General features: G+C 40.4%; 1 protein-coding gene across 1 annotated transcript in view; it reads right to left on the reverse strand.

Annotated features, from left to right (window-relative positions):
- psidin (phagocyte signaling impaired) overlaps positions 1-14445 on the reverse strand; it is an 87312-nt gene that overhangs the window by 71479 nt on the left and 1388 nt on the right. The window contains exon 2 of the mRNA XM_072301299.1: positions 9776-9861. Coding sequence (XP_072157400.1) covers positions 9776-9861 — 86 coding nt within the window. The remainder of the gene's footprint in view (positions 1-9775; positions 9862-14445) is intronic.

Below are 14445 nucleotides of genomic sequence, written 5' to 3' on the forward strand. Positions count from 1 at the left end.
CGATGGAATTAAAATCCAATCAAAAGATGTAAACAATGCAATAAAAAACTGTCAAATATACATTCAGGCAAAGCAGGCTAGACTTCCGTTTAACACAGAAAGGCAAAAAGCGACTAGAGTTTTAGAAATTATACACTCGGATGTGTGTTATGTTGATCCCCTCACATGGGACGAAAAACGATACTTTGTTACTTTTATGGACGGCTACTCGGGTTTTGTCTATGTGTACTTGTTGAACTCAAAAAGCGAGGTCAGTGAATGCTTTAAGGAGTATGTAGCCGAGGTCGAGGCAAAATGGGGACTGAAAGTTTCAAAATTGCGCTCAGACAATGGAGGCGAGTACAAGTCAAACAGCTTCAAAAGCTGGTGCAAGGAAAGGGGCATTGTTCCGGACTTTTCAACTCCATATTCTCCTCAACAAAATGGCGCCAACGAGCGCCTGAATCGCACAATTTTGGACAAAGCTCGAGCGCTAGTTTTCGAGTCTACGCTCGGAAAGGAAATGTGGGGCGAAGCTGTACTGACAGCCGTGCATATCATTAATAGGAGTCCAAAATCAGGGAGGGAATTGACACCGTATGAAGTGTGGTTTCAAAAGAAACCAGACTTAACAAGACTTAAAATTTTTGGGTCGCAAGCTTACGCTCAAATATTGCCAAAACCGGGAAAATTTGATGAAAGGTCTCAGAAATTAACTTTTGTGGGATATGGTCCAAACGGCTATAGATTGTGGGACGCAAACAGTAGGGAAATTGTCCTACGACGTTATGTAAAATTCATTGAACGCAAAGTAAAATTTACTGAATGTGATGTAATCGAAAAGGATGTGGCAACATCGGGTAACAGTTCAGTCGATGCTGATATTATACTTAGTGATACTTTGGACGAGTCCACACCGGACGAGTCCACTGGTGAAAGGAATGCGGAGGGAGAGGAACGTGATACGACAACTACGCAGGAAAGCGACAGTGAACTCGTCGACGCAGAAACTGATGACGACAGCGAATGGCTACCTAGTGGAGACGAAAACGGCAACGTAACAGTGGTTCAAGACGGTGAGCGTCGTTATCCAGACAGAGAGAGATTCCCAGTATCGCGCTATACTGACAATGCGTTTTTGGCGGATCGCGTCCTTCCATACCGCTCCGCACCTGATCCTAAAACTTAGCAAGAGGCAGTGACCTCCCCTGAAGGCGATGACTGGAAAATCGCAATAAATGCAGAAGTGAGAGCGCTCGAAAGCAATAAAACCTGGGTTCTCGTGGACAAATCTCAGGCTAGGGGCGCAAAAATCCTAACTAGCAGATGGGTTTTTCGAACGAAAGAAGATGGGGTCAAAAAGGCCAGACTAGTAGTAAGGGGTTTTGAACAGGGTGACGTCGACTACGGGGAATTATTCAGCCCCGTGGCAAACGCCAGTTCTGTAAGAACCCTGTTAGCAATAGCTGTCGAAAAAGACATGCATCTGGCAAAGTTTGATGTAAAGTCAGCCTTTCTCAATGGAAAGCTCGATCAAGATGTTTTCATGCACATCCCCACAGGTTTCAAGAGGGTAGAGGGAAAACTTTGCAAACTAGAAAAGGCACTTTACGGGCTGAAACAGGCACCACAGGCCTGGAACACAACTCTCACTCAGCGTCTGATTAAAAACAACTTAAAGCAACTCAAAACTGACAGTTGTATCTTTAGAAATAAGGAAAAAACAATATACATGTCTGTGCATGTAGATGATGGTCTGACGGTCTGGAAATATAAAGGTGAAGTGGAGCGCTTGTTCGGAAAATTAAGGGAGGAATTCGAAATGAAAATTGAGTTTGAGCCAAAAGAATACATAGGTATTGAAATTGAAACATGCAAAAATGCAATAAAAATATCACAGAAAAGATACATTGAAAGTGTCTTGATGACTTTCAACATGCAAGATGCAAAGGCTGTTGAAACCCCCATGGTCCCTGAAAATTTAAGCAACAACGAACAGGCGGTCAACGGAACCAAACAGTTGGATATAGTTTCTTTCCCGTACAGAAAAGCTGTTGGATCCCTCTTATATTTGTCAAATAAAACCAGACCAGACCTAGCTTTCGCTACTAACGTAGCAAGTCGGTATTTAGACAACCCAGAAAAGAAAGATATTATAAGGGTAAAACGCATTTTGCGCTATCTAAAAGGTACACCTTCTGACGGCATAATTTTCAGCAAGTCTGGCACCTGCAACGTAACAGGATACTCAGACTCGGACTATGCTGGTGATCTTATGACTAGGAGAAGCACCACTGGTCTAATTGTATTTTTAGGAACTTCTCCTGTGTCCTGGACTACTCGCAGGCAAACGACAGTGGCAACTTCCAGCACTGAGGCAGAATTAGTGGCTGCAACGGATTGTGTAAAGGAGCTTGCACACATGAGAAATTTGATTACGGAATTATTCGATTCTAACACTAAAAACGAAATGTTTGTAAAAGAAGGCACACTTTCTTTGCTTCTCGATAACCAAGGTGCCATAAAACTGATTCAAAACGGGGTAAATAGTAAGCGCACCAAGCATTTGGATGTTAAATATCACTACATTAAAGAGAGAGTCGAACGAAACTTGATAAATATTAAATTTATCGGCACAGATGAACAGACAGCCGACATCCTGACCAAACCGCTACAAAGGGTCAAATTTGCGTATCACAAAATCAAGCTCATGGGTGGATGCTCCTCTTAATCCAAGTCTAATTTTTCTACTCTTTATTTAGCGGTATAAGTTTAAGCAATTAAGGGGTATTTAAGGTTTAAGTTTATTTTCATGTACCCATGCTAACCAGAAATTTCGCATTAAGGGAGGGTGTTGGAGTGCGGCGCAGCCGATGTAGGTAATGCTCATTTTCTGCTGACTAAGATTTTTCTCTTCTCTTTATGCACGGACTTCGTCCGTCGCGCCAGTCGCAATGTAGCTCTTGTTTGTAGCGCCCAGTCTTTTAATAAATATTTAGTTTCCTCAACTTTCAATGACCTCCTTTGTCAAAACCCGAACTTATCCACTCAACACTTTTCTCCTATTCGGGCGATTTTTACAAATGAGGTCTCTATTTATTTGTATTTTAACGCAGTGTAAGGAAACACTCGCTGAATGGACGGAAAAAATTTTTGTGAAAATTTGGTAGATCCTGGCGTCACGGAGGATAGTTAATTGAGCAAGAAAAGAAAGATAAGGGTCGACTGGGGCGAGCGGCGGCTTTTGTCCTCGTGCTCGAAACCCGACACCATCTGCAGTGACTGCAGTGACTTAAGTAGATTTCTGTATCATGGTCTAATGAAGCACAAGGCTCATCACAGATTGCACTTGTAGAGCAAGACTCTTATTGGCTAAAAAGTTTTGGCGGGGAAAAAGCTTCTAGAGATGAGTCCTCCGAGCTTAGAAAAGCTTATAAGAGGTTTCTGTTAAATAAGATAATACGACTTTGACAGGAAAATGTTCTCAAGGGTTTCCAATTAGCAGTTCATTCGGTTTTTTGGTAAAAGACTATCAGGGCTTGACAGTATAATGGTTCAAAGACAAAAAAACGGGTCCGAGGAAAAATACATTTGGTCGGCCCATTGAATAACATTGGTCGATCGGTGTGCTGTACTATGGTACATCCGAGTGATTACAAAAAGAGAGCCCTACTAGCACGATTAAAAACCTTTTGTAATGATACTCCTTCATTTTTTCGCAATCCATACATATGAAGTCCATGACAAGAGGGATTTTGGCATTGATTCATGATGACAAGTTGAAAGTGGATTTTCTTGTGTGTTTATAACGAAGTCGCATTTAGGTAACGTATATAACGAAGTCCACAATTTTCAGAAAAACTTCGTTACATCCGAAACTTCGTTAGAAGAGCGCCTAGCAGAAAAATGGGGATAGATTCGGGAAAATTACATACAAAATATATTATAAACAAATTTACGAAAATTAAATACGAATTTTATCAGAAAAACATATTTAAATTAAATCAACCTGGTGCATAATGTCATTACTCAAATTTTCTTGAAGGAAGAGTCAATGGGCTTCTAGACCCGCATGCGGCAGGTATTTTTAATGAAATCATCCTCATCTTTGAGGGGCAAAACCAACAACCCTCCAAAACCGGTCGCAAGCGCACACCAGCTTACTTTTCTCACCTATGCAAACTTTCTCTGTGCACGGCGGGCTGCTCTTTTCGTTAGCGCTCATTCTCTTTTACTTGTATTCATAACTTCGTGAATACCATATGTATTAATGCAAGCGAGCGAAACTCGTCCAGAAAACAGAAAATATGCAGCACAATAGCGGAAATGGCAGCAAATTACTTCGTTATATCCGAGGTGCCACCGCCTAAACTTCGTTAATAATGGGGTGTTTTACAATGGAACATATATGAGGGCAATTGAAAAATAACTTTAAATTTGTTATATCCAGAAATTCCGTAAGAGCGAGTTTGTTATACAACTCTTGAACAGTTAGAGGTAGAAAAAAGAAACTTTGGGAGTGTTTCTATCTCATAGAGGACCATCCTCTAGGAGGGTCAAAACTTTTACCCCTCCCTTAGGGGGGGGGGCGGAGGGGCCCCCAACTATTTTTTTCAAATCGTAACCCCTATCTTGTGGTACATCATTAAAAAGAACATTAAAAACTGAGAATTTTGGCGCAAGCCGCAGATCAATATCTTAATTTTTGACCGAGTTATGATAGGCCAAAGGTCAAATTTGATATATTTTCAAAAAATCGTAACTCCGGTTCAAATTGTCGTGAAGAAAAAATTAAAACGGGTACTTTTACCAAATAGTAATCTCTTCAATGTAAAAATCATAGAAATCACTTCGAACAAATTTTAAGGGGGGTTTCGGAGCTTCGGACCCCCAAACACGTCAGTTCAAAGGTCATTCGATTTTCCCTCGAAATGAGCCAATTTCCCCCAACTTTGCCTCAACATTACTTATCTTAGTAAGTTCAAAATCAGTTCAACATTACGTTTGCAAGTCCCCAAATTTCGGGAAAAGTTAACAAATCAAAGAATTTTAAACAGTCAAATTTAATCGCTGTAAATTTGGTTTTTTTTATTTGATTTGTTAACTTTTCCCGAAATTTGGGGACTTGCAAACGTAATGTTGAACTGATTTTGAACTTACTAAGATAATGTTGAGGCAAAGTTGGAGGAAATTGGCTCATTTTGCGGAAAAATCGAATGACTTTTGAACTGACGTGTTTGGGGGTCCGAAGCTCCGAACCCCCCCTTAAAATTTGTTCAAAGTGATTTCTATGATTTTTACATTGAAGAGATTACTATTTGGTAAAAGTACCCGTTTTAATTTTTTCTTCACGATAATTTGAACCGGAGTTACGATTTTTTGAAAATGTATCAAATTTGACCTTTGGCCTATCATAACTCAGTCAAAAAGTAAGATATTGATCTGCGGCTTGCGCCAAAATTCTCAGTTTTTAATGTTCTTTTCAATGATGTATCACAAGATAGGGGTTACTATTTGAGAAAAATAAGTTGGAGGCCCCTCCGCCCCCCCTCCCAGGGAGGAGTAGAGGTTTTGACCCTCCTAGAGAATAGTCCTCTATGAGATAGAAACATTCCCAAAGTTTCGTTTTTCTATCTCTAACCGTTCAAAAGTTAGAGGGGGGGGGGGAGCGAGACTTTCGGAACACCCTGTATACAGGCTACATTTTAATTCCATTCTATTGCATTGCTGGGCAAAATTGTGGTTGAACATAAAGTTTGTATGTGTATTCCTCCAAAAATATATCTTGCATGGATGCACGAAACATGAGTTTTCAAACGATTTTCCCATGTTTTCCCAATCGTACATCCTCAGTTCTTCCGGCAGTTTACGAACATCATAAGTTGTTGGAGAAGTATCTACATTAGATGGGAGAAGTGCTACTCTAAAATTGTATTAAATATAATGCAGATTGGTTCTTTCTGTTGTTCTTCCTACAATGATCTAAAAAATGAATTACAACTATTAGAAAAACTGCTTCTGGTGGGGCTAATTTCGACTCAAAAGAGCTCTTTCTTCCAACCTCACACAGAATTTTTAAATTGGACCGAGTTAAACAGAAAGGAACCAAGCCACATCAGCCATTGCCAAGTTGAACTGGGCAATTAAATTTTTTACGAGAGAACGTTTGTCCGGATTTCTTTTCAAATTTTAAGGAATTTGCTTTATACCATAGAGAATTTTCACCGAAATTTGCACGAAAATCTGCACAACCGTTTTCATGTAAAAAATTAATTTGCCCATTTAAACTTGGCAATAGCTGATGTGGCTTGGTTCCTTTCTGTTTAACACGGTCTAATTGTACCAACGCCAATGTTATTCCCTATATTGGCTTTATTTGCCTGATGAATCTGACTTATTGCCAGTATTGCATGGTCCTCAGTTGATTTTTTTTGTCTTACTTTCAAGATGACGTTCAAAATAATTGCAATTCTTCATGCAAATCACAAACCATGCAAGCGCAGAATAAACAAGCTGTCACAGACTGGATTTAAATTATCAACGTTGTGCCCCTTCATGATTTCCAACAATGGGGTTGTTGCATGCATTTTTTTTAATTCAGTTTCTAGAAGTTGGTGGTGTGCTGATTGTTAAGGTATTTTTTAAAAAATTTTCTGATGATTGGAACATGGAGAAAAAGCGTCAGAAGTTGAGAAACGATTTGAAATGGGGCTCCTCCCCGAAAATCGGGGCCTCGAAATCGCGTGACTCTGACGTTACAACGCATGGCCACGGGTTTTTGCTATCTAAACTGCGTGCTAATATGAGTTTTTTAAAAAATCAGAAAAAATCGAGTTTTCCGACTAGACTCATTTTTTTTATCTTGATGGATACCTGAAGATAAGATGAATCAATTACAGACTGGGTATTTGGCTCTTCACAACGATTTCTGGGTCGAACAGTGAGTTAAAAATCGTTCCTTTCCCGTTTTCTTCACAGAGCGAAGGAGCCGTTCGGTGGTGAGCGGAGGGCGGTGCGCAGCAATGGGCCCTGCTCGGGTTTTTCTGGCAGCGTCCGCTCATCGTCGTAGCCAAACGGAGCTCGAGATGAACTTAACCTAACGTCCACTAGATAAACCAGAGACAAGAGACCCTCCACTAGTATCTTGGCCATGGTGGAAGCTTTTACTTTCGGGACTTCAGCATTCTACTGTTGACTTACCTACATGGTTGATGTTCAACAACGTGTTGGCAGTTTCGTTTTGCAAACAAGCCGAAGATGGCCGACGTTTGGGAAAGTTGTTTGGCTCATGACATCACCCGAAGCTCATCATCGACCATGTAGGTAGGTCAACAGCCGAAATTAGGGTGATGACTGTTTCTCCCTTATAATTGTCCATAAGGAACTGTTGAATCCCCGAAAGTAAAAGCTTCCACCTGTTGCCAAGAGGCCAGTGGAGGGTCTCTTGTCTCTGAGATAAACATGCGGTCAAGATGTGGGTAATGGCGGCGAGGAGAGACTCCCGCCTAGTTTGACCAACTGTACTGTAGCCAATGAAAATCGTTTATTTTCAACTTGAATTTGATGGAACTTTGACGGGTTTTTTTGGGCTTAAGGACTTGATTTTTGACTCTTTGAACGTTACCATCGTTTTTATCGCGAAAAGTTCTATGAATACATATTTTTTATACTCAAATCCCTCACCCATGCAACGACCCCATTTACAAAAGGGAGTTTTGGAATCAAGAAGAGACGTGCAATGAACTTGCTTCCTTTAAGACCTTCTCTTTATAGAATACTAGCAGGAAATCCGTGCTACGCACAGGAAAACCCCACCATCAGCAATCACTGTGATTAGTGATCAGTTACTAATCGTGTTTCTGAATTATTATCTACTATTTCAAAATTGGCGAGACGCACTGGTTTGATAAAAATGCAGAGATTAGTAGTATGCTGATTAAAGCTGCTATTTTGGTCTGTTCTGCAGTAAGCGCATGTGATAATTATAATAATCAAAAATACCCAATCAAAAGTTGGTTATTTTCATAAGGATTTGTTACTTTTGTCAGTTCAATGTTTAATTGAAGTTAGCATGGTGAGTTTCAGCCGCGAAAATTACGGGATTTAACCAGCGGTTTCGTCTAATTCTCAGAAATGGCGGGTTTGTCATCTACATCGCGGAGAAAAACGTGATTTTTCCAGGGATTTTGTAAAACAAATTAGAAATTACACGATAATCACCACGATATCACTGCAAATACGTCGTGTTCCTAGCGAATTTCTAAGATTATTATAATTGCACGTTATTCACATCAATATCGTGGTATACACGCGAATTTCTGACTCAATTAAGACTACACAATGTGCCCATAAAACTCGTAAACATATGTTACTTGGGATGGGCGAAAACGTATGATTTTCCTTCAATTTTGTATGATACCACATACCCACTCCGGAGTTCCAATAGTTACTCGTCTTATTTCTGCTCGTTTAAAGTGACGAATTGGAAGAATCCAAATTCAATTTCACGAGAACTATGAAATGTAACCATGTGGAATGGTTTCCTTATATAAGATTTAATGTTTTGAAATAAAAAAAGAAAAAAAAAAAAAAAAGGCATGTCGAAGCTATGTTCTAGTTTTGCTCCGCTGTCAGCACCGCGTCTGCAGGCGCAGTGTGACCGAGCCGTCATCACAGTACAAAACGCCTTCAATCTAGCAAGCGGCAATGTGGACATCCCCCGTGGAGTAATAGTTCTATCAAAAGCGCCTTTAACGATCGGAGTCAAATATTGATGAAATGCGCGCGAAAACCCCGTTTCTCCTCCGATTGCAACGTTGCACATCGTCTTTATGGTCCATTTTGGTTTATTTATTTTATTTTTGAAGCCAAACAACAGCTTCTCTTAAAATTTTCCGAGAATTTGCCCAAATCATTTCCAAACAGAAGATAAAAAAAGTAACAAAAAATAACCCTAGGCGATGTGAAGACTAAATCACAACAATTTATTTACTTTCGGACTTGAGCAGTTAAATTTTCGCAAAAAAAAAGAAAGAAAAAAAAAACAGAAAACGGAAGGCTCCGCGAAGCACATTTTTCACCAATCTTTTGCAAAAAAAAAAAAACGGAAGAAAACAAAAGGATCCGCGGAGCAAATATCTCATACTTTCGCAGAGGAGACCAATGCCATAGAATAAAGAGTCTATGCCAATGCACAGACAGATTTTCCAGATTTTCACATCCCCAAGAGAGTAGCCCGGCAACGGATGCACGAGTCGGAGCTCGCAAAAATCATGGCGCGGCGTTTCCAACAGCGCTACGCCGAACTCGTTCCATCTTCCTCGCACTCGTTGGACGCCGAACTCCTTCCATCTTCCTCGCACCCGTTGCGCGTACCAGAAGAACACACGTAAAATTTATCAGCTGTCTTCCAGCGCGAAACGCGGAACTTGCTCCATCTCACTCGCACTCTCTCTCGCACCCGTTGTCCTTACGGGAAAATCGACCCACGCGGACCGCGATATCCCGCGAACCGGCGGGCGGATCGCGAAATCCTCCCTTATCCGGCGCCTCGGGGTAGAGAGGGATCCCAGTGCGGAATTTCAGGGTCACACGACCTCCCGTTCACGAGATCCGCTGATACGTGAGTGAGTCAGTCAGTCAGTGAGTGAGTCAATCAACGTGAAGTCTGCTTTATTAGTATAGATAAGAACTAAGTAAACAGTTTCATGAATGTGGGTCATATTCACACTCTTTCCTTAAGCATTAAGGAACGGCTATGAATACAACCCCATAAGTAGATAGCTTTGATCCAAACCTTTGCACACTGAAAATTTGGTTGTTTCTTTAGCACTTTGTCTGCTTCTTGTAAAGCTTTTTTACTGTTTCCATTTTCCATGAATTCTGGAAATATGAAAGAACACAAAGTTAGTCAAGTACTTATAATAATGAAATTTTCATTCATGCTGTGCATATCTACTTCAAAAGGTAACAAGTTTTTAATAATAAATTATGAACGGCTGACGATATTGTTCTGACTTCCGAACCGCCCTTAAAAAATCAGTACTGCTTCTGGACTTGCAGACACCCTGCAAACTTCACTTCCCTCATTTCGCAGACATGGGGAGATGAGACTGCTCATCAATTCAGTTCAAAACAAAAGTCTCCGCATTTTTGACTCAGTGACGGTCCCACCTCTCCATATGAGTATAAAAACCACAGGTTAAATTTCCAAACTCAGTGCTTTTCAGGCCCGACTATCTTAAAATTGGCACAAAGAAAGTTTGATTTTGAAAGCTCATCTTACTGAAGAGATCGTACTTTAGAGACATCATACCAAATAATCTTGAAAAATCAAAGCTTTCTCCATATTCCAAGTGTGGTCCTTTTTTTGGCTGTAATGTGGAGCTACTTATCTACAAACTTTAATTGGATACTCTTAAGGCACGAATCTATCTATTGTTGACCTAACTCTTTTTGGTACCCTCGGTGAAACGCATTAGTCAAGTATCAAAGTGGTGTCAATACATGGAACTTTTAACTCTGGATTCACCTTCAACCTTGGAGTTACACATGTTTCAAAGCAAAAGGATTCTGCATCTACTTCTTAAAAGAAAAGAAGAAAAAAAAAGAAGGAAATGCACATGATCTTTGTGACTAATTATTCCTATATTCTATTTTTGTTGTAGCTATGATAACTTTTCTTTTAACACAACAAGCCTGGTTTGAGGGTGTGTGCCATTGTTTTTGTCTACTCATGCATTGTGATACCTATTCTTTTGCTAGATAAATAACCTGAACTGAATCAGTGAGAACGAAAACACACCAACTCGAAAAAATGAAAATAATCAAGACAGGCACAAAACTGAACAGAAGGTGCAGATGTAAGTCTAAGAAAAAGATTTATAGTGCCGAAAGACAAGTACTTAAGGATACTTAACAGGTGCAAGTTGGAACAAATGCGCTAACTTCAATGATCTTTGTAAAAATTGACGGTCTTTAATGAAAATTGAGCATTTCCACGCAGGGCCGGATTTAGCTTTTTGCCGCCCCTGGGCAAGCTACATTTTGCCGCCCCTGGGTCTGCAATATTTCGCCACTATATTGTCAACAGTATCCCCTTAGTCAGGGAGAAATACGATTTGACCCGGAACAAATTGCTCAACAAACTTTTCCTATGTAAACGTCATCAGTAGGTCCTCCTGAACAACATACTAAAAGTTTACCACGGTCCGACCCCGGAACACCCCCCAAAATGCCTAAATTTCAAAATGGCGGCCACAATAAGGCCTCTGGGATTTCGGTTTTTTAAAAAGCGCATATAGTGTCATGTGAGGTATCAATCACTATGTAATTTTGGTCGTAGAATTCAGATATGAGGTCAAAAAAGTCCCCCGGTCAAAGGGGGTGCCCCAAATCCAAGATGGCGGCCAATTTTGAAAGGCAGGAGGGTGAATTTTTAAAATGCGCATACAGTTTCATGTGAGGTATCATTCCCTATGTAATTTTGGTCGTAGATTTCATTTATGGAGTCATAAATACCCCCGGTTCAAGGGGGCAGCTCCAAATTTCAAGATGGCGGCTACATTTGAAAGGCAGGAGGGTGGATTTTTGAAATGTTTACGTGACATGGCAAGTGAGGTATCATTTTTTTTGTAATTTTGATCGTAGATTTCATTTATGAAGTTCTAAGAGCCCCCCTGTCAAAGAGGGTGCCCCAAATCCACGATGGCGGCCAAATTTGAAAGCAGGAAGGTGATCCAAAAAAACAACAATCACGCTAGAAGGCAGGTTGGCTATCAAATTCCACGTATTTTTAGTCAAGGAGTCTGAATGACATTTGAAACACTAATTTTACACAAAAATGAGGCGTGACATGCATGATGGTGACCATCATGGCTGTCCAGGGTATGAAAAGATGGGAACAGGAGCACTTATAAGTTCTTTTTGTTAATTTTGAAGCACATACATTCTCAATGAAGATAAGGATATTAAACGTGACCTACAAACTCTAGTCAATATGGGCAAAAATCTGAATCAGCACATGTTGATTCAAAGTCTGCGTCAGGATTGTCAAGATCTCCTTCCTGGGGTGTGGTCGAGTTTTTGAAGTCGTCTTGATTTATACGTAAGTCTGTGCAGCATAAGTTAATTTTCTGAAATTTTCACTTTCATACCGCATGGTGTACCACACCTTCTTTTTTTTTTTTTTTTTTTTTTTTTTTTTTTTTACCATTGTTATACCGAATAATCTCACGCAGCGATTTCGGATTGGAGGCAAGTTGCTTGTAATAGGATAAATTTCGTCGACATTTTTATCAAAGCATTTCCATCGACGAGCATTCAGATCGGCTCGTTCTATCCAGCTTTCTCTGTTCGTTTAAAGCTTTGCTTAGGTTTCAAGAACCTTTCAGCATTTTTGCATAGGTAAAGATCCGATATAAGCGTACCGAATATAGTTATGCTTTTCCGATTCTGTGCATGTGAGAGGTTAAACCGCAGCAAAATCCAAAACGTATGGAACAGAAGCTGCTTACATAAACTTAGATCGATTCTGTGACGGATTCAAGCAATGTTGTGAGCAATCCTCTTGGACTTTCCGCAATTAATATCACATCTTAAGTGCAAAGAAAAATTGATATCCTTGGATCTATTTTTTTTTTTAAAAAAAAAAAAAAACGAATAGGTTCGAATCGTTTCCGTTCACAATAATTGTGTCAGTTTTCTTATGCACAAGGTGCACCACCCTCTTTGACGACATCAAGAGCTGCATCTTATTTCACATGCACGACCTTACAACCAGTGGGTTCGAGGCGTGTGCTGATGATTTGGATAAGTTTACTTTTAGTGACTGAATTTGTCAAAATTTACCTCTTTTTTACCAACAAAAGATAGATTTGGTGAGAAATTGATTGAAGGCGCGTATCTGAATTTTTGGCTTCTTTTAAGGCAAGTGGAGTCTTTCATAAATGGTCCATTTCCTTGGCACCCGTCAAATACTGCCGTGGCTTCAGATTACTTAGAAAAAAGAATTTAGCGTAGAACAGTACGATGATTTGAATTTATGAATTCAAATAATATAGGTTTGCCCTTGTTTTCATGGCCCTCGGTGGAGTGAAGACCCACCATCTAAAACGTACTGAACTCTTACTTCATTATCCCAGTACTTACTGCAGGTATTTCAGATTTTTCATCCTCTGTGTCTAAGGCATCTGAACTTGAATTCTGAGTTATTGTGCACTAATCAGCGAGACACCTTACCTACCATTTATGATTTCTCGACTATGATGGTCACCATCATGCATGTCACGCCTCATTTTTGTGTAAAATTAGTGTTTCAAATGTCATTCAGACTCCTTGACTAAAAATACGTGGAATTTGATAGCCAACCTGCCTTCTAGCGTGATTGTTGTTTTTTTGGATCACCTTCCTGCTTTCAAATTTGGCCGCCATCGTGGATTTGGGGCACCTCTTTGACGGGGGGGCTCTTAGAACTTCATAAATGAAATCTACGATCAAAATTACATAAAAAATGATACCTCACTTGCCATGTCACGTAAACATTTCAAAAATCCACCCTCCTGCCTTTCAAATGTAGCCGCCATCTTGAAATTTGGAGCTGCCCCCTTGAACCGGGGGGTATTTATGACTCCATAAATGAAATCTACGACCAAAATTACATAGGGAATGATACCTTACATGAAACTGTATGCGCATTTTAAAAATTCACCCTCCTGCCTTTCAAAATTGGCCGCCATCTTGGATTTGGGGCACCCCCTTTGACCGGGGGACTTTTTTGACCTCATATCTGAATTCTACGACCAAAATTACATAGTGATTGATACCTCACATGAAACTATATGCGCTTTTTAAAAAACCGAAATCCCAGAGGCCTTGTTGTGGCCGCCATTTTGAAATTTAGGCATTTGGGGGAGTGTTCCGGGGTCGGACCGTGGTAAACTTTTGGTATGTTGTTCAGGAGGACCTACTGATGACGTTTACATAGGAAAAGTTTGTTAAGCAATTTGTTCCGGGTTAACCTCCTTTTTTTCGTATTTCTCCTTGACTACCTCCTCCCCCTCCCCCTCTCCGCACTCCCAACTTCCCACGCCATCTCATCTTGACCCCCCTCCCCCCTCGTGCGCCGCCTGGGCGCGTGCGTGTAGCTGCTTCAAAATGCGCCGCGAATATATAAAATGGAATGAATGGATGAGACAAAAATAAAATGTGGAGACAAAGTTGAAACTAGTGTAGCTCAATGTATTAAGTGCAATGTATTTTCGGAAGATCAGGTTAAAAAGTTTTTCTCTGGTTTTTCAGTTTAGCAAAGCTGTCAACCAGAGTATCAACGTTTAAATTGATTATCAAGTCTGCCTCGATGTTTAAAATTGCCGTGTTGTTTAGTATCACTCCAATGAACGATCATCCTAGCGCTCAAGGCCGGACCTAAGGGGCGGCAGCTTTGCCGCTCCCGTCAAGCGTCAACTC

This window comes from Bemisia tabaci, chromosome 1 (genome assembly GCF_918797505.1).
Source record: "Bemisia tabaci chromosome 1, PGI_BMITA_v3".
NCBI classification, from domain to species: domain Eukaryota; kingdom Metazoa; phylum Arthropoda; class Insecta; order Hemiptera; family Aleyrodidae; genus Bemisia; species Bemisia tabaci.